The following is a 19,274-nucleotide window of genomic DNA, read 5'->3' on the forward strand; positions in this document are numbered from 1 at the left end:
ATAATAATCCCCTCTGAGTCCTTTTGAGAATTTATTTACCATATAGTGTGAAAAGGCATTTAGGTTTAAAGGGGAACTCCACACAACACACAACTTAAGCTTTGCAATATACATCAATTAAAAAATATGCAGCCTTTTCATGATTTTAATGTAATAATATGGTTTGGAACAATTACCTAAGCCTGGCCCCCTGTTCTCCTGCTGATCTGGCTGAATACTTTGAGACTCAAATAAAATGTAACAGAAGTCAACTGTTCTCAGGCTACCTTGAAGGTGGCCACACACCTGGCGATTTTCGATCTTTCGTGCCATCGTTCCCACCCTTCACAGACATTCAGGGCTGAATCCTCAGATATGGAGGTAGAAACAATATGATTTCTACCTCCTTGTGCCGATTCAGCCCTGAAGGTAGATTTTGCTCAGGTGCCTTTCAATGGTGTCCGATCAAAATCTTTTAACCCACCCAATCGGCGAGTCCACAGCCTTCTGTGATATCGGTCGCCTTGCTGAGTCGCCATACACGCACCGAATATCGTACGATATCATTGGTGCGTGTATGGCCATCATTCCCGGGCTCTTGAACATTGCAGTGCAATGTATTGTGGGTTATATTGTCTATTAGCTGTGGAGAAGTTGTTACAATTTGTAATATTAATGTTTTAGTCCCTCCTCCTCTGTAAGGATTTCAAATGATGCAGAAAAAGAAAAATGGGTTTACTGCTTGGTAAATGGTATTAATTCATACTTTTTGAAGGAACAAATTGCAGTGATAGGCATAAGGGGTTCTATGTGGGGCTCTTTAAAGTGGAACTCCAGCCACATTTGTTAATGAAATCCAGGACAGGCACATTATCTTCTTTGTGACATGGGGTTGGTTGACATCTCTGAACATCCATTCCATTAATAAGTTCTTAGTTCAGAGTATGGATTAGTGATAGTAATAATGGTGCTGTGCTTTTTCCTACACAGACCCCTCAGTTCCCCCAAGTGTGCCTGTAGCACATTTCACATTGCACTACAGCAGAAGTTGAACCCTACTAGAGTAACCTCACTGCAACACATCAGTCACAATCCTGTTAGCTTTGGGACATGGTGTAGTCTATCCAAAGTCCAGACAGTGATAGAAAATACATTTACCAAAATGCCAGTCTGGCATCCCAGATGCACCAACATCTTCCCAATACAGTAACTCCAGCTGTTGTACAACTACAGTTCTCACTACACCTCTCAGAATCTCCCCATCCATTCAGCCACAGCTGGAAGTCTGCAGGTTGCAAACCCTCAATGTATATGTGAAAATATCTGAAAATCATTAGTTACATATTTTTCCTTACCCCCTAACCTAGGTCAAACGCCAGGCGTGCCCACGGTAGTTTCTACGGGTTAATAGACCTTTGGCCATGAAAAGAAGCCGTGCCTCCCGGCTATGCTGCCAGTATATGTAAGTGCTGACATTTCCATGGGAGAATACATGTAAGTGAAACGGGCGAGTCTTTGGCAATGGGATGAGCCACACGCCCTGCCTCTGGCGGTACCGCTCAGCAACACTAGGAAGCCCATTGCTGTTACAAGAGTAAGGAGGAAGCATGTCATGTGTAATCCCGCCCCATTCCCAGCAATAACAAGCAGTGTGGGAGTGAGGGAGCCACTGGGCGCTATGAGGTAACCCTGCAGCCCGCTCGCCCATTCATAGTAGCGTACGGGCCGCAATGGCCACTGCCGCCAGCAGCAGCAGCAATGGGCTAATGATTGCAGGAGCCATTAAGTCACCGGGTGGCCAAAGTCTGGAACATGGCAGAAGGTATCAGTCTTCGGACCCTCGCAGGAGGCAGGCTGCCCTCTCATTCCTCAATAATATTTCTCTGGACGGACGCCCCCTACAGGAGAATACGTGTGTAGCAGGCAGGACTCTGCAGGGTCAGCAGCAGCCACTTGAGAAGGGGGTAACGCATAGTCCTGCACTTCATGCGGTATCGCCTGCGACTCCTCTGCATCAGCAGCATGTGGCTTCTCCGCACAGCAGGACCAGCCGGGCCTCTCCCCCGCATGCAGTGGCAATGGGCGCTGAGGGCTGCACGTTGGAAGAGCTGCAGCTGGAAGAAGAAGAACTCGGAGTGAGCATTCCTATCGCTATCCCCGCTGTGTGCGCCGTGTCTTTCCCTCCTCTGTGCTCGGGCACCCGGGGCAGGCTCAACTCATTCACCTATGGCAGCATTATACCAGCTGCTTTCTGTAGGAGCGGCTTCTGCAGCCCTGAGCAAGGTGCTTCTGACAATCCCAGGTCACGGTAAGGGACTAGCAAAGCCTAGAGCCGGCATCCCTCTCTGCCTGGCTTGGCACAGGTTCCCCCTCCTTGGGCAACTTTAATTCCATGTCATGCCCACATGCCCCACTGCATTGAAATGTCTATTGTGCGTGGCCCTCCCACTGGGGCTGTTCACATGTTGTTGGGCAAAAGGCTCAGTCCTATTGGTGTAGAAGTGCAGGGTCACGCTTTGGGGTAATGGGACAGAAGTGAACAGTGATCCTCAAATTCCTAGGTTCTGAGCCCTCACAATATGCTACTATGTGTTAAATGAACAGGTAATATAATTGTAGGCTAATAGCACATATGGCATAAATACACTGGTGGAGAAAACACCACTACACTACCATTCGCCTTTCATTGCTTAGGCTGGCTGGATGTCTTTCTGTAAACCGGAAAATATGTATTTTTTCACCGAAATCCACCTCTTCTGATTTGTAAGATTTTGGGGACATCCCTAGCAGTCACAGCCCTTGATTCTTTGTAATGCCCAAAACTGATGCACTTAAAAATGAAATAAATGACCTTGTCTGGTAAGAAAACTAACAAGAAACCCTTACTGTAGTCCTGCACCCATAATACCCTTATGATGCAGCCACAGTCCCTAGTCCTATGTATATCAGGTTGGTGCATAGAGTAGGTAATGCAGCAGGTGAGACATTTTATGGATTGCACACTGGGCAAAATTTAGAATAATGGAGGGCACGCTGAGCTAAGATTACTTGCCCTTTAAATCAATTTAAAAAAATTGAAAATAAATTTAGGTGCTAAGGTTTCCAGGATCCCCCCAATAGAGGAGTATATATACCATAGAAACCCACATATACACCATGCACACTACCAGGGTGGTACTGCTATTAAAGAGTTTTTCTTTTAATATCAGATTATTGTGTAACAACAGTCTTACATTTATATAATATACCCACAATACCCATCAATAAACAAACCAATACATACTACCCAGCAAAAGGCAGGTACTCTGGATGAGAGAATACCCCAACATTCCGGCTCAAACGCCTTTGTCAAGGGAACTCTTGCCGTACCACCCTGGTATGTCTTTTTCTAGTGTGCAGGGTTTATATGTGGGTTTCTATTGTAGACTGGGCAACACAGAGATGGGCCTGCCTCACTCAACCACAAGTCGAGGTACCTGGGACAAACTAGATGACAGGAGAGTTCAGGACAGCTGCAGAATGGTTTAACATGGAAGAATGGCCAGTGGACCCCACAGAGACATGATGGGGTGGGAAGAAGGGTCCCCAGTTAAAGGGTGCCAAAATGTTAGGCACCCCCAAGTGACTTAAATTCCTCCTTCCTGTCTCGCTGCGCGCGCATGCGCAGTAGAGTGAAAAAGCTGAACTTTAACAGAGAAGTCGGCTTTTCACTGTACTCCGCATGCGTCGGTCCCGGGAATTTGCCGGCAAAACGAAGCAGGAAGTGCTCGCTACAGGTACCCCGGGCTGGTGCTGTTTTCTCCTAACAGGGGCACCAGCCCGGGGTACAAGGTAATCGATTAAAGTCACTTGGGGGTGCCTAACATTTTGGCACCTCCAAGTGACTTAGCCTTTCCTTGTCCTTTAAATGCATACTTCTCTAGTCATCATGTTTTTATTGAATATTACTGTGACAGGTCACAGGAGCATCACTGGAGCATTAGGGTGCTGAAAGATGGCCCTGCATTTATGCCAGTGTATAATGAGAGTCAGAGCTTTGGCTTTATTGATGTTATATGACTTTGGATGCTGTAACCGCAGGACAGTAATGCTTATGTACAGACATGGTGATATTAGCATTCATATGCTGGCCACTATAGAATGTCACAGAGAGTGCAACTCCTATAGGACAACCATTTATACTAACTCTTTAGCATATATTCAGTTTAATTGAAAATTATTTAATAACCAGCACTTATTGGCCCAGATTCAAGTCAAATATTGCCACATTTGTAAGCTGTAAATTCTACCATTTCTTTAAAATGTATAGATGATTATGTGTACATCAAATATACAAATATTAAATCAATATAATGATGGCTTTTTATTAGAGCTTAAAATCCCAAGAGGGGGAGTATGAAAGTCAAGGTGTGGGGCTGACCAAGATCAGGAGCCAGCAAAGTGAGAGAGTTGTGACAGTCTCTGGAGCAAAAGGCCAATCATTATCACATCACGGATAGTCAATACATGACATGATGAGAGAGTGAGTTAGCATTTCGTTGGCATCTTGGGTGATGGATGTGTGTGTTGTGTTTTAGAAAAGTTTATTTGGAGGAAGTGACATAATTTAGATATTAATTGTTATTGATTATATATGAGGAGTGAAGGAGAAGACAGAAGCAAAAATAACCTCAAGGGACCAGGTCTAGGTGAATGAGTGATAGTGGAGTTAAAGTGATACTGACACTAAAAAATGACTCCTCAAAATATGAATGTACATAAAAAGTTGCCTATAGGTCATGTGGATTGATTTTCGCTGAGAGATTTGCTTTTGTAAATAATTGTAACTTGAATTTCCCAAACCTGACTGTTTTGCCAACCTGACTGTCCCTTCTCAGCCTGTCAGTTATAGCTTCTAATGCTAACGGCCTCCTGCTGGACAAATATGGCAGCCCCCTTATAGGGGAACATGGGGGATCAGACAGGTAATATAAAAGCATTGGGCAAATACTTTTATGGCAAAAATGAAGGTCATGCAAAGACAATGACAAGACAATGTTATGATAGATGTAAAAAAAGGTTTCATTTCTGGTGTCAGTATCTCTTTAAGGAGCGTTTCTGGGTTGTTGAATGGGCCAAAGATAACCATTTCTTGGATATCCAAGTGGCAGGGACTGATAAACAAGAAAATGTTTGTGTTAAGAGATCTGGGTTGATATTGGGAAACAAGAGATTTTGCATATTTTCACCATAGAGGTGGTATTTGTAACCATATCATTAGATTAGTTGGCCAAAGGTGGAACAACAGAGAGAGAGAGGTGAGAGAGAAAAGGATACTTTATTGTAAAAAAAAACACAAAAAAAACTAATAAGGTAATTTGATAGATATGATAAAAACCTTTGTAAGCTTTAGGGTAAGGCCCCACAAGGTGGATTGTCAGTCTGCATATAAGTGCATATAAGTGCAGGATGACAATTCGCTCATACGCTTAAAAATCCTTTTTGTGCCTGCACCCGGAAGCATTGAATCTGCTCGGGTGCAGGCCCACATAGCTGATATTTGCCAACAAACGCCAAGACTTACTTTAGTTGTCAGATATTGGCTGAGTGTGCCTGCACCTGCAGGCTGAAAATTCGCTTTGTGGGGCCTTACCCTTACTGTTTTAGCTGCTAATTCTTACTGTTAAGAGTTTGCAGTACCACAGTGGTGTAAACATTGCATTTCAAATAAAAGGACTTGTGTATGTCCGCAAGTACAGTTGTGGTCCCTGCAATTTCCCTGTAGTCAGTTGCACATAAAAGCAATTTAATTAAAGGTACTTGCGTCAAAATGCACTCATGTACATCACCTCTCCTTCCTTCCTTTTGTTCGGAATTGGTCGCTGCTGCGCCTATTGATCACTGTTCTTGCGGACGAACATGTGCCCTAATTTCTGCGGCCTCTTTTGTAAAGATGCTCAATTCTGCAGAGCATCACTCTGTTTTGATCAGAGGGTCTTTTTATAGGGCTAGCAATGTAAAGTGGGGCAATTTTTGTGTGGGACCTTGATAGCAATATACATGTGGTAAGCCAGGAGCCTTTTTTTTATTATTTTGGTTTCCCTTATTTCTTTTTTTCTGTCTGGGGAGAAGAAGTGTTTGATATTGTTTCATAGCTTGCAGCTTGTTTATTAGACACTAGAATGCTATTGCTCTTACAAGGAATGTCCTGCAGGGGGCAAAAGTGATCTATGAAGTGGCTGCAGTCACTGTTTGGGGAGAGCCAGCCCATTACTGCACACGTGCTCTAGGCATAAACAGGGGAGGGGAAGAGAGGAAGCATGTCATATATGATCCCTCCCAAGTCCTAGCAATAACAAGCAGTACCTTGCTGCTGCTGTGTGAGACGTGGGCTGCTGTGCACCCGTGTGCCATGAGGTAGTCCTGCAGCCTGCACTCATCTCACCATTCATACACAAACTATGGCCACTGCTACCAGCAGTAAAATCAACAGTAATGGGATCATTCTAGTGGGATCTGTGCAGTCACCAGGCACCCACAGCCTGGATCATGTTAGGAGGCAACAGCGCAGGAGGCAGGCTGCCCTCTTGTTTCTCAACAACATCTCTCTGGATGGGCGACCCCTGCAGGATAAGGGGGCATTGGGACAGGGTGCTGCTTGTGCAACAGGCAGAAGTCGTCCGTGCCAGCAGTCTGCAGAGAAAGGAGCAATTCATAGCCCACCACCTAATGCAGTTATTCATGCAACACCTCTGCATCTGGTGAATGCACAGAACAACAGGACAGCTTGGGCCTCTCCTCCAGAACCACTGCCTTGTGCACTGGCATGCAGACAGGAAAGCATGGACCAAGAGATGCAAATAAAAAAACAGCAATTGAGACAGAATAGTGAGGAAGAGGAGGAGGATGCATTTTTAAGCAGTGTTCCAGTGATGGCACCACCTTTATGTCCAGGGAGCAGGGGACGTCTGAACTCCCTTACATCTGCCATTTTACCTGTTGCTTTTTGTAGGACACCTGTTACTCAAACCTTCTGCTGCCCTGACCAAGTGCAGGGTGGGTCCAGCAGTGCCTTCGATATGCAGAGGTCACGGTAAGCATCAAACAAAGGGGTTACTTTATAGGGCACCCTAGCTGAGGTATATACATTTAGGGCAACTCGATAAAGTAGTGCTCATGTGGCATAAAACTAATGTGTTTGCAAAAGGTACATAATAGCTAAGCCACAAAGGCAAATAAATAATATCAGTGGCAAAAAGAAGCACATGGGGACAAGCACTCCCATGTAAAATGTATAGCCGTGGGTTTTATTAGCTTTACTACAGATGTATAAAGCTTTGTCCTTATTCATGAATGTTACATATTGCACCCCTTTGTACTAGGCACTAGGCAGTTGCTAGGAAACTTTTAACTGCACATTAGGTTAGGAATCGGATTATAGTCTGATTTGTGGGCTGTTTTACAACAGAATATGAAGATATGAATGAAGTCTGTTTTTTATGATGCTTTGGCATATGGGTCTTGTGAGAGAGACAAATATACCCTTAAACATATCGACTTATAGAGCCATGTTCCTTAAAATATATTGGCTTGCACAAAACCTGTGTACTATTGCAATGTAGTACACTGACTTTCAAATAAAGGGATGAAATTGAATGTACAATCCCTTACATTGGCCTGGTTTATCTCCTTTGCCAGTCTATAACTAATAAGGCATTTATTGTGTTAAATGAAAGGATTAGGGTTGTTGACCTTTACATAGAAATCCGTTCACAGCATAGAGGTCCATTCATAAAAATGATTTGGTTTGGTGGGGTTAAGCCCTCTGGAACAGGTACTGATATCTTCAACAAGCCTCCTGTCATTATATCATACAGAGTTATGTCAAGGAGTCAGCTTCATTAATTGTAGTTGTATCTAGGATGTTAGGTTATGTGGGATTTTAATAAAAGCGATAACTTGAGTTGGCTGCTAGCAGGCCTGGAAAAATGTGCTTGTGCAGTACATCCTTCACTTACCTAAATACTACATTAGACTACATGTTGGCTACATCTTGCCCCAAGTTCCTCTACACTACCACCAAAAAATCTGAATGTAAAGGACTCACTGAAGTGGTGCAAAGTGCTCTGGTCACCTGAACAAGGCAACGGATAGAGTCTCTCTTCAACCTAATAACAGTATAAATATCAAACTCTTAATAATATTCTAGGTCATCTCTCAAGACAGTTATATGCCATCTCAGACTAAAAGTGGCAAACTAATTGGGGCTGTTACAGTTCTACCTGATTTACAGGGACAGTTAAATGCTTAAAAGATTTTTCAGTAGGCTTAAGGTATTTATTTTATGTAATTTATATTAACAAAAAACAAAAAGTAGCGCAAAAGTTCTTTTTTTAAAATGTTGGCAGATATATTGTTCATAAAGACAACAGATAAATGAGTAGTTTGCAGGCAGCCATGGGCTCCTTGGTTGTTGTGGAAGTACAGTTGGTTGGAGGAAGTGGTTTGTTTAAGTAAAATGATATTACCGAGTTTGGGCTAAGTAGTATTAAACAACATGCCTGATTACAAGTGTGCATGGCTGTTGGATAAATGGAAATTATTTCATGTTTCCCTTCTTTGTACATTGGATATAGCTGCCTGTAGTCAATTGCTTAAGCTCAAATGACAGGATACTGACCTTGCGTTCACTCAGTGTTGATAACAGCAGCTTCCTCCCAGTTACAGGAGTTCAGATCTGCTGAGGCAAGCGGCTGCCTGTCTGCGTGAATGGCAACAACAAAGAGTAGAGATGTACCTGTAGGCTACAGCTCGGCGTCACCTGTGGAGCCAAAGATCAGTGTTTTCTGCACAAAACTGCACAAAATGTCTGTGCTAGAATTTGTGTATATATATAAGGTTGTATATTAAGAGGTTTACTTGGGGACACACACTTAATAGTGTGTGGTTTGGTGGGGACAGTTGAAGGTTAGAGGATCAAAACGTAGACACCTCAAATTAGACAATGATTCTGAAGATGTACTGACATTAGAGGCCGGCATTTTTGGCAGAACACTCCCCCTTTTAAAAACTGACTTCTGTATTTCTATTTCAAGGTAACATCAAATTTATGTAAATTGGGTGTTTATTGGCAAATGATGAATTTGCACTACTAGCTGACTGATTGGTCCAGTTTTTGTGGTGCCAGCCTGTTTTCCTCAGGCTTTAGAGGTAATTTTGTTTTGTTTGGAGTTTTCCTATGAGCTGAAGGAGTTGGCTTGGGCACCTGGGCCTCTTATACTAAGGATTAAATATACCCTTAAATTAGTTCATCCAGATTTTTTCTTTATTAATTTGTTTATTGGCAAGTGTCAGAATTTTTTTTTTTTATGTAACTTCTTTTTATTAAACATAATCAGTAATGGCAGTTTACATAGTTTCAGTCAAAAAACATGTGTGTCAGAATTTTTTTGATGAGAATATTACTCTTTTTTTTCTGCAGACATAAAAAAGCCAGTTTTTACCAAATTTCCCAGGGCAGGCATTAAGTGCAGGGCACCTTTATGCTTTGTGCGAGGGGTGCAATAACACCAGAAAAGTACGTGTATTTGCTGGAACCCATAGTGCTCAGGCACTTTCATCCCTGTCCACAATAAATGTTGCATATCAACAGGTGCAATCTTTTTTTCACTGACCATGAGTCTATATCAGTAGTTACAATTAGATTTCCACATTGTTCCTAAGGGTAACCATGAACCCCTATCATATGGAGAAATCTCCTTCCTTGCAAGCAGAATAGTGTCTCTAATACTAAGTGCTCCATTCCATGGTGTAAAAGTAACTTGCAGCACAAGCACTGCTGGCTGCTCTTAGATGCCGTAATGATAATTCATATTTATAATGTCAGTTTGAGAGTAGGTCAAAGTATGGGGCTGTTTAAGGTTTTAAAGCTTTTTTCCTTTCTCAAAATATATCTCTAGTTTTCTCTTAGTCTAGCAGGTAACTACTGATTTTTCTTTTTTGCCTTTTACGTGCAGACATTGCCCTTCCCATTTGTGAGCACTTGCACTGCTTATTTATGGCAACTGGAGAAACCTGTTTGCACAGTCACATGAACTGTCAGCAGAAATGGGTGCTGATACAATGCTAGGTACATATAGAATAATGGCACACGTGGCGCTTTTTGTCACTGTCACCTCCTTTAGTTGCCACAACATAATGGTAAATGGCTGACAGGGCCAGTACTGTTGCTGACAGGGCCAGTACTGTTACTGAGCCGCATTTGCCTTAGCCCTTACATAGAATGAAGGTACAGTTTATAATTTAATTATATGGTGCCGACAGATTTAAAGGGGCAACACGCTTAAAATATAATTTTTAAGGACTTCATTGCCTTTTAATAATGTGGAAGTTGTCTTTTTATATAGTGAATAAGGTACCCCCTATTGTAAAATATAGGGATATTATAAGTCACCAAGGAGTGCTTCTATTCGGTTCATGGAACTTTCCGGTGACTTCTAATATCCTCATATTATACAAAAGCGGGTACTTTACTTCATTTCTGTCATGTGACAGAAATTCCATCAATAAGCTCCGATTGTTACTTATGACATCACTAAACACTGTTTATAAGGATATAATTTACCGTTTTGTCCCATAACGAAATGACCAAACTGTATATTCTAACTTTATTATTTCATTATCGAAAATAAATATTCAAAATCCTATCACGTTTTGGATTGTGAGTGTACATGGCACCTACTGCACTTTTTCTTTACCTAATCTCCCTTGCCTTAATTTATACCTATTCATTCTTCCCTTTTTTCCTGAGATATAGAAAAAAACAGCAGAAATGAACTATTCGGCCCATTATATATGCACATCTTGATCCCTGTCTTCTACCAACTGTTTCTTCTTTCCTGCTTTTCTTATTTTTTTACCCCACTTCCCTCCCTCCCTTTCACAAATGATCTGCATTTAGACACGACACAGGGATCTATTTTATAGCTTCTATAGATCTATTAATCTTGCCCCAGTCCTCCCCAAATTCTCTCTGTCTGTCCCTCTTATTCTAAATCCCTGCACAGGATTCCCACTTTTCACTCTGCATTCCCACATACTGTAGCACTGCTGTCCCTCCTTCCGGCATTCCCACATAGCACTGCTGTCCCTCCATCCTGAATCCCACATAGCACTGCTGTCCCTCCTTCCAACATTCCCACATAGCACTGCTGCCCTTCCTTTTTGCATTCCCACATAGCACTGCTGTCCCTCCATCCTGCATTCCCACATAGCACTGCTGTCCCTCTTTCCAGCATTCCCACATAGCACTGATGCCCTTCCTTTCTGCATTCCCACGACACTGCTTGTCGTCCTTTATGCTTTCCTTCATTGCACAGCTTTCCATTCTTCCTGCATTTCCACATGGCACAGCTTTCCATTCTTCCTGCATTTCCACATGGCACAGCTTTCCATCCTTCCTGCATTCCCACATGGCACAGCTTTCCATCCTTCCTGCATTGCCACATGGCACTGCTTTCTATCCTTCCTGTATTCCTAAATGGTACTGCTTTCCATCCTTCCTGCATTCCCACATGGCACAGCTTTCCATCCTTTCTGCATTCCCACATGGCACTGCTTTCTATCCTTCCTGAATTCCTAAATGGCACTGCTTTTCATCCTTCCTGCATTCCCACATGGCACTGCTTTCCATCCTTCCTGCATTCCCACATGGCACTGCTTGCCAACCTTCTTGCAGTACCACATAGCACTGCATTCTAGGGCTATTCCCCCTGTTTCCTGGGCTTAATGTGCTTCCGGTCCTACTTCCACATTCTAGCAGTCTGTCTTTGAATCAAAAATAAATATTGTTCTCCCCTAAAGCAAATCATAAAGATTTCAGAAGTCACCTTGGATTTCTGAGATATATGTAAACTATAATAACCCCTGGCTAACTAACATATTTCACTACGTAGTTGCAAGTCTCTCCTGATCAAGTACAGGTATGGATCTGTTTTATTTAGATCAGTGGTTCTCAAACTGTGGGGCTGGCCCCCCTATGGTGGCCCAGAGAAATGGAAAAAGGGAATTATGGAGAGACTGCCTAATTGCTTTTCTACATACAAAGGAAAGCCCAGCTTGAAGGTCAAATAGTTTGAGATTTCAGTTGAACATTTTTTTGCTGCCCTAGATATTCTTGTTTGCCTACAGTATATCTGTAACATTGTTATGAACTAAAAGGGGCCCTAAACAAAGTTTATACCTCCAAGGGGGGCTTAAGCCACAGAAGTCCAACAAACACTGTGACGTGTTATGTGATTTTAAGGATTCAGATTCGGTTCGGCCAGAGGCATGGATTTGGCCAAATCCCAAACCAAATCCTGGATTCAGTGCATCCCTACTTTAAATCAGGGTTTCTTAACCTATGGGTCTCTATGCTTTTTAGATTAGGTATCCCTAAACCCCTTTCATATAAGTAGCATTTCTTCATTAAGTAGATTTGTTTTTTAATTTTTTTAACAAATGCAGTTCTTGGGTCTCAGGCAGCTTTTCAGACTTAATATGGGTCCCATGATGAAATGAAACCCTAGTTTAAATAAACAATTCTTTTTTTATTGTGTGATTTGCTTTTTCTCTGTAACTAATGCCCTTTATGGAGCAGTTCTTCAGCTTTCAAATAAACTTATATTGATGGTATAAATATGAATAAAGGTGACCATATACGGGCAGATTTCAGCTGCCAATACTTGTCCTTTGGCAGCTTATCTGCCTGAGTATGGGGACCCCCGACAGACCAGGGCAGTTGCACACGGGGATAGGTAAAGGCATTCTGCTAAATTTTTCCCTTGGCCTTCTTTGTTGCAACTGGTGTTGTGTGTAGTTTAGTGAATGTAAACTTTATATGAGTACCCCCTGAAGTAAAAGACATGGGTATCCCATTCACATTTTCATGTTCTAACCCAGACTGGCATGTGAATGGCATTAGTGCTGCCACTGGAACCTTCAGAGTTTTTCGTCCTTTGTGCTTGGAGTCTGTGCTATTTAGCCTTGGCTGTGCTTCATGGAACATGGATGAGCAGTAGTCATTTCGTAAATACATGGCTTTGTATAAATTTAGAGATGAGAATGGAAAGATGAATAGGGAGCAGTGTGGCCAGGAAATAATTCTACAGAGTTCCATGGATTCATTTTACATGTGATTCTTATCTTTCATAATCCTTGTCATAATTAAACCAAACTAAATATGTATTGGAGGAAAATTAGTTCCTGCAGCCATAGATAGGCCAAACATGGTGGCTGCAGTGTGTTAGGCTGGTGCCACACGTGGCGTTTTTACGCTGCGTATTTTCTCAGCCTAAAAACGCCGCACAAGCCACACAGCCCCTAACTATGGCGTTTTTCAGCCTAGTACTGGTGACGTAGCAAATCCCGTTTCCATGGTGCTAATAGTGCGAAAAAGTAAAAAACGCAGTGTATTTCCGCTAGGTCTGGCAGCTGCCTTTGTGTATACATAGGAATAGGTTGCTGTGCAAATAACGGCATATTTCGGCAAACGCTTGAAAAATCCGTGGTAAGGCGTTTTCTAGCGTATTTACGCATTGTGTGGTTTCCTTCGAGTCTTTTTAAGTTATTTCTATGGATGATGATATCGTGCGTTTTTCAGCCGCCGAGAGAATTAGAAAATACGCAGCGTAAAAACGCAACGTGTGGCATCAGCCTTAATCTACATTCCCTAATATAACCTAAATAAACTAAATATCAATTTGGAAAGTGGCATGGGTTAAAATTCATTGGTACACATTGGTGCCCTTTTTTCTCCCATACCCTATTGTTTAACAAAGTAATAATGAGTAGCAGGTAAGTCAAAGTTTGGGTAAATTGTCACTTTCTGGCACACTGCCATTGGTACCCTTATGCCTATTTCATACAGTAAGAATCAATTTTCAGACCAGTGAACATTTCATTAAAACAGGATACTTGCTAAAGTTAAGTGCTTGCTGGTACCCCTGAACAGTATGATGCCAGCATTAGTTTGGCTTTTCAGGAGTCCATCACAGAACCCGACATTAAGGGGCCATTGTTGAATTTTCTTGTGTTAGTCTTACATTGTACATGATAGAAAGCTGTCATGCTTGTGCATTTTAGGGGATGGCCTTAGGGGAACTGGCACCCCTCTATCATTATAAAACCAGCATATAACCTTAATATAGCAACACATTATCTCTTTAATGCTTTCTAACTGCCTTATATTAAGTAATATCCAATTTACCATCACTGGTGCCCTGCTTGTTAAGCGATTTGTGGAGCAGAAATTTCTATTTCAGGCGATATATCGGCAAGGTGAGCTTTTTTGGTTGAGGTCCTCATTCATATGCGAAGCAGATGGAATTCTGGGAACTCATGATCACTCTTAAATTTGAATTATCACTCCCTTCCTGGACTTCTATTCATCCATGATTTTGCAGATTATGTTGTCATAACATTTATACAGATGTGCACAACATATTGTAAAATTTCTTGAGTGTAGGAAGTGCTTCTGCAATCTGCTCGGTGTACAAAGTGATTTGCACTGCACATGAGAAATATAAAAAATAGCTCCTTTAGAACCTTTGGAAAATAGCTTTACTCTAGTTGAGCTAGTCTGTGTTCCATCGTGCTTTTTGGTGGCTAAGCCTCAATGTTAATATAAGGGCATTACGTCAGATTCAGTCATGGATTCTGTCAAAAACCCATTGTTTACATCACTGCATCTTATAGGCTTCTTTTATGTCATACTAAGGGAATTGCCAGCATTCCAGGGAGGAGCAGCAGCAGGCCTAGACTGGCAATCTGCCTGTTTGATCCAATGCCCAGTGGGCCGTATTTAACCCTTTAAAGGAATGCTGTCATGGGAATTTTTTTTTTCAAAACACATCAGTTAATAAGCTTCTCCAGCATAATTAATCAATGAAATCCATTTTTAAAAAAAAAAACAAACAGATTTTTTTTTATATTTAATTTTGAAATTTCACATGGGGCTAGCCATATTCTTAATTTCCCAGGGTGCCACAACCATGTGACCTGTGGTCTGATAAACTTCAGTCACACTTTACTGCTGCGCTGCAAGTTGGAGTGATATCACCCCCCTCCCAGCAGCTGATCAGCAGAACTATGGGAAAGTAGCAAGATAGCAGCTCCCAGTAGATATCAGAATAGCACTCAATATTAAGAAATCCAAGTCCGGCTTGGGACTCCTCCATTTACACTGGAGTAGGAGAAACAATAGGTTACCTGAAAGCAGTTCTAATGTGCAGTGCTGGCTCCTTCTGAAAGCTCAGACTCAGGCACATGGCACTCAGATGGCTGCCTACACACCAATATTACAACTAAACCAAAAAGAATAAAAAATAAAATTTGATATTGTAGAGTGAATTATTTGCTATGGAAACAGTGTAATTAAATCATGACAGTATCCCTTTAAAAGTGGCCATACACGTTACCATTGGTCATAGGAAAGATCACTCGTGCCCTCCACCAAAGTTCAGAGCTGAATCATCAGATATGGAAGTAGAAACAATAGAAATTCTATCCCTATCTGACGATTCAACCCTAAACACTTGCTTTTGTTTGGGAGCCTTCAACGGCACCCAGTCAGAATTTTCTGTCCCACCGATCGACGAGACAACCGTTATGGCCCCTAGGCAGCCCATAGGCTGCAGCAGACACGTGGAAACTACATGTCTGCTGCTGTCTGCACTTTCTCCTCTGCCCAGTGACTCCCCCCCGACCTGAATCACCCAGATGACTGCTTCCTCCAGCGCCTCCAGTCCTCCAGCATTTTTGAAGATGGATCTGCAGTCTGTTTACTTGGGTTAGTGTAGCACACACAAAAAACATAGTCGCTTACTTTTTACACTTAATATTTACACACACACAAATATTTGGAGGATTGGGGGTTTCACACATTCACAGAACTCACACATACTTGCTTACACACACACACACACACACTTGCATGCAACACGCATTTTGCAGAGTGTACACGTGCTCTTACACACACAAAATTTTGTGGCTTTTTTATCGTATAATGGGGATTTTTTTTCCTGAAAAAAATGTTTTCTTACCATTGCAAATTGTGTAATTGCTAAGTGCACTGCACAATACCTTTTGTATGTTATTTCATTTTATTACAGTTTCAGTTTTGCATAGGTGTTTGCTTGTTTCTGTTCATAAAACTTATTTGGCAAAGGCAAAATATTATAACTGTGATTCTGACTGCTGATTACACGAGGCAAAAAAAAAAAAGCATTGATTTCAGTCATTTTATTGGATTTTAGTGATTAATAGCCTTCTGCATTGTTCTTTGTTACTTGTTTTTGGTCATGAAAACTTTGTCTGCTGTATATCCATTTGGGTGCCTCTGTACGCCACATCATTTGGTAAATCTGCATATTGGCCATCAAACTGCTCAGCCATGCAAAGACATATTTGCGATAATGTCATTTTTGGCGATATATACAAGAGTAGGCAACTGTTGTGCATTTGTATATGGACTGCTTTGAGTTTTTTGCCAGTTGCTTGGAGTGCATCAGCGCAGGCTGCCCTAGCACGGTAGAGTTAGGCACAAGTTGTAAAGAGCATCTATAGGCACCTTGGTAATGGCTTTTAAAGGGGATATTCACCTAGACAGCCCATGAAATGAAAACCCTTAAAATGCATGGAAACAGCATGTGGTTCTGCATTTGTGAATTGATCATTTAGGGCCACTTGTTGCTATACTGAGAGCCACATTGGATCAACCTCTGTACTTTTCCTCATATGGAGCTTTTTGTTAAATTTTCTATGTATTTTAATATGCAGGTAATGATTCTTCATTTTTGCAAGTGCTTTTTAACGCAGAAGAAATACCAGTAGTTTGTCTACATTTCATATGGGTAACTGAGGATAAATATTAGTGGGGCAGACAAACCCCATGCATTAAACATTTGTTTCCTGGCTTAGTATTTAATCCAGGACTGTATATGTGATGGGATTTCTTGCTTGTACAATGTTACACCTAGTTAGTTTAATATTTGCACCTTCTTTGTAGGCTACAGTACTTATTGATAGCAAATATATCTCTGTGCATTGCATATATTCAAGCAGGTTGTAGCAGCAACTCTAGGGGCTGCAAAGAAAACCATTCACCTGGCATACTACAGATTCAATTCTATTCTACTCTATTCTATTTGTCTATGGAAACTTTTGCTAATGTATTCGTTTAGGAGCCATGTTCTTCTTTACATGAGACTGTGTGCCATAGCTGTCAAATATTGTTACTTACCAGACTTCACTTATTAAAGGAACAGTACAAATGTATATAGCTCACTGACTTACTGTGTATGTAAAGCTGTCTATAGCATGAGAAAAATCTGATACATCAAATTGACTTATGTTTAAAGCAACTTCAGTATAAGGCAATTTAGCTTCATTTGTTGAAATGAGCAAAATCTGAAAAGCAATATTCTATTAGAGAAAATGTTATAATGTACCAAGGATAAAGGGCTGTGAGTGGATCAGTGCATAATAGTGTGCAGTGAGACTTTTTTTTTTTTCATTGAGGCCCCATTTTACTAGTTAGCAGGATCCATCGCCAGGGATTGACTTGTGGGCTAATAAATGGGGACCCAGAATAGGGAACCTGATGCCTAAGTTCTAGCACTAGCTTTTTGGATGTTGTAATAAAAATGGGTTTCATGTTTACTCTGAAAAGTAAACCGCTTTATATATCTGGATGACAGGTCCCCTTTATATTAAGCTCTGACTAAACTGAAGACATTTCTTATCATAGTTTGTCCCACTATACTGCGGTTTGAGATTCGGCGCTATCCCACATATATTGTGAAGCCTGGGGTTATGTTACATTTCAATTTTACTTCTTATCTCCTGGGGTTCTCTGATCTGAGGTTTTGCAAATGATTCTAGACAGTACATTCTCATTTTAAAGATAAACCAATTTTCACCTGCTTACCAATTTTCTTTCGTTTGTATAGTGATAGAAAATGTCATCCTAAGAAACAATCCAATATACATTCATTACACATTTTCGGTGGTTTTGAAGTTATTTGTAAATGTATTTGCCGATAAAAGAAGCATTTGTTAATTCCATTCTGTTGTCTGGCTCTAAAACTCTGAAACAAAGCAGTAGTAGTCAGGTCTCCTTCAGGGTTAATCAGATGCCTTCTGCCTTGTTTAGTAGTGTAGGGAATAGAAACAGCCGAACGAGTATTGATTAAATACCAGTAACACTTAGAAACATTGTTCAAACCATAGACTTTTTTTTTGTAACTTATATTTTTATTAATTTTGCAATAAAGTACTTGCATACCAGCATATGTTTCTTCACATTGTTTGTATAATATTATCATTTGTGATAAACATATATGGGAAAAAAAGGAATTAAAAGAACAAAGACAAATACTTTTTTTAATTACTTATATTATTAGTAATAAAAAACATAGTATGATGTTATCACCGGGCCTGCCCAAAGGGTGTCCCTTTCCCATCGGGGGGTGTAAAGATAAGGGGTTCCCTGCTTGGATTTATTGGGTGGCTTTCCAGGGTGGCCTGTCTTTCAGGTGGTTCGAATGTTGTTGGTTTTAGTAATCTGAAAGTAATCCCAACTATCCCAGATATTTTTATGTTGCTATAATGTGTTAGATATTTGTGCTGTCATTTCCTCTAATTTTTTGTTGTTTTCAAGTCTGGATATTACTTCTTGGATAGTAGGGATTTATTGCTAGTCTGGCTGCAGTGGCATTTGGTTGACCAAGTTTTGGGTCAGGTTGTTAATTTTTCTATATATATAATTTTCTATATTTAGTGATATTTTTAGAACTATCCTTATTAAGCTGCCCACTTCCAACCAGAAGTTGGAGATTTTAGGGCATGCCCATAGGATATGGTGTAATGTACCTCTATGTTGGCAGCCCCTCCAGCACATGGGACTGCTCTGGGGATACATTTTGGAGAGGCTGTTCGGGGTAAGGTACTTCATTAAAACCTTGTATGCGCTCTTTCTGTTGCGTACACACTACCATTTTGCGCATGTTTTCCCAAATTGCCACCCATTTAGGTAGGGTTAGTTTTGTTTCCATAACAGATTCCCAGTATTGCATATAAGAATGTTTTGGGAAGGGGTCTTCGGGTATAGTGTTCATTAAATAGTATAGCTGGGAGATGAGGCCCCTGTAAGGGGGGGGGGGGGGATTTTCTCAAATGGTGTGAGTTTGATCCGGGTTTATTGCCCAAATAGTGTCTTAATATAATGATTGATTTGGAGGTACTACATTTTTTTTGTCAGAACTCCATATACATTT

At 41.2% G+C, this 19,274-nt stretch overlaps 1 protein-coding gene across 2 annotated transcripts in view; it reads left to right on the plus strand.

The window, feature by feature from the left end:
• The first annotated feature begins 1,476 nt into the window (after positions 1–1,476).
• cables1 (Cdk5 and Abl enzyme substrate 1) overlaps positions 1,477–19,274 on the plus strand; it is a 52,174-nt gene continuing 34,376 nt past the window's right edge. Inside the window, exon 1 of one of the 2 annotated variants that reach the window (XM_002934136.5) lies at positions 1,477–2,287. In XM_002934136.5, the coding sequence (XP_002934182.2) occupies positions 1,710–2,287 (578 nt within the window). In that variant the 5' untranslated portion in view covers positions 1,477–1,709. Of the gene's footprint in view, positions 2,288–5,872; positions 7,052–19,274 lie in introns of those variants that run through there. The other variant, XM_004915213.4, reaches the window with a different exon arrangement.

The sequence above is a fragment of the Xenopus tropicalis genome, chromosome 6 (assembly GCF_000004195.4).
Source record: "Xenopus tropicalis strain Nigerian chromosome 6, UCB_Xtro_10.0, whole genome shotgun sequence".
Lineage (NCBI taxonomy): Eukaryota > Metazoa > Chordata > Amphibia > Anura > Pipidae > Xenopus > Xenopus tropicalis.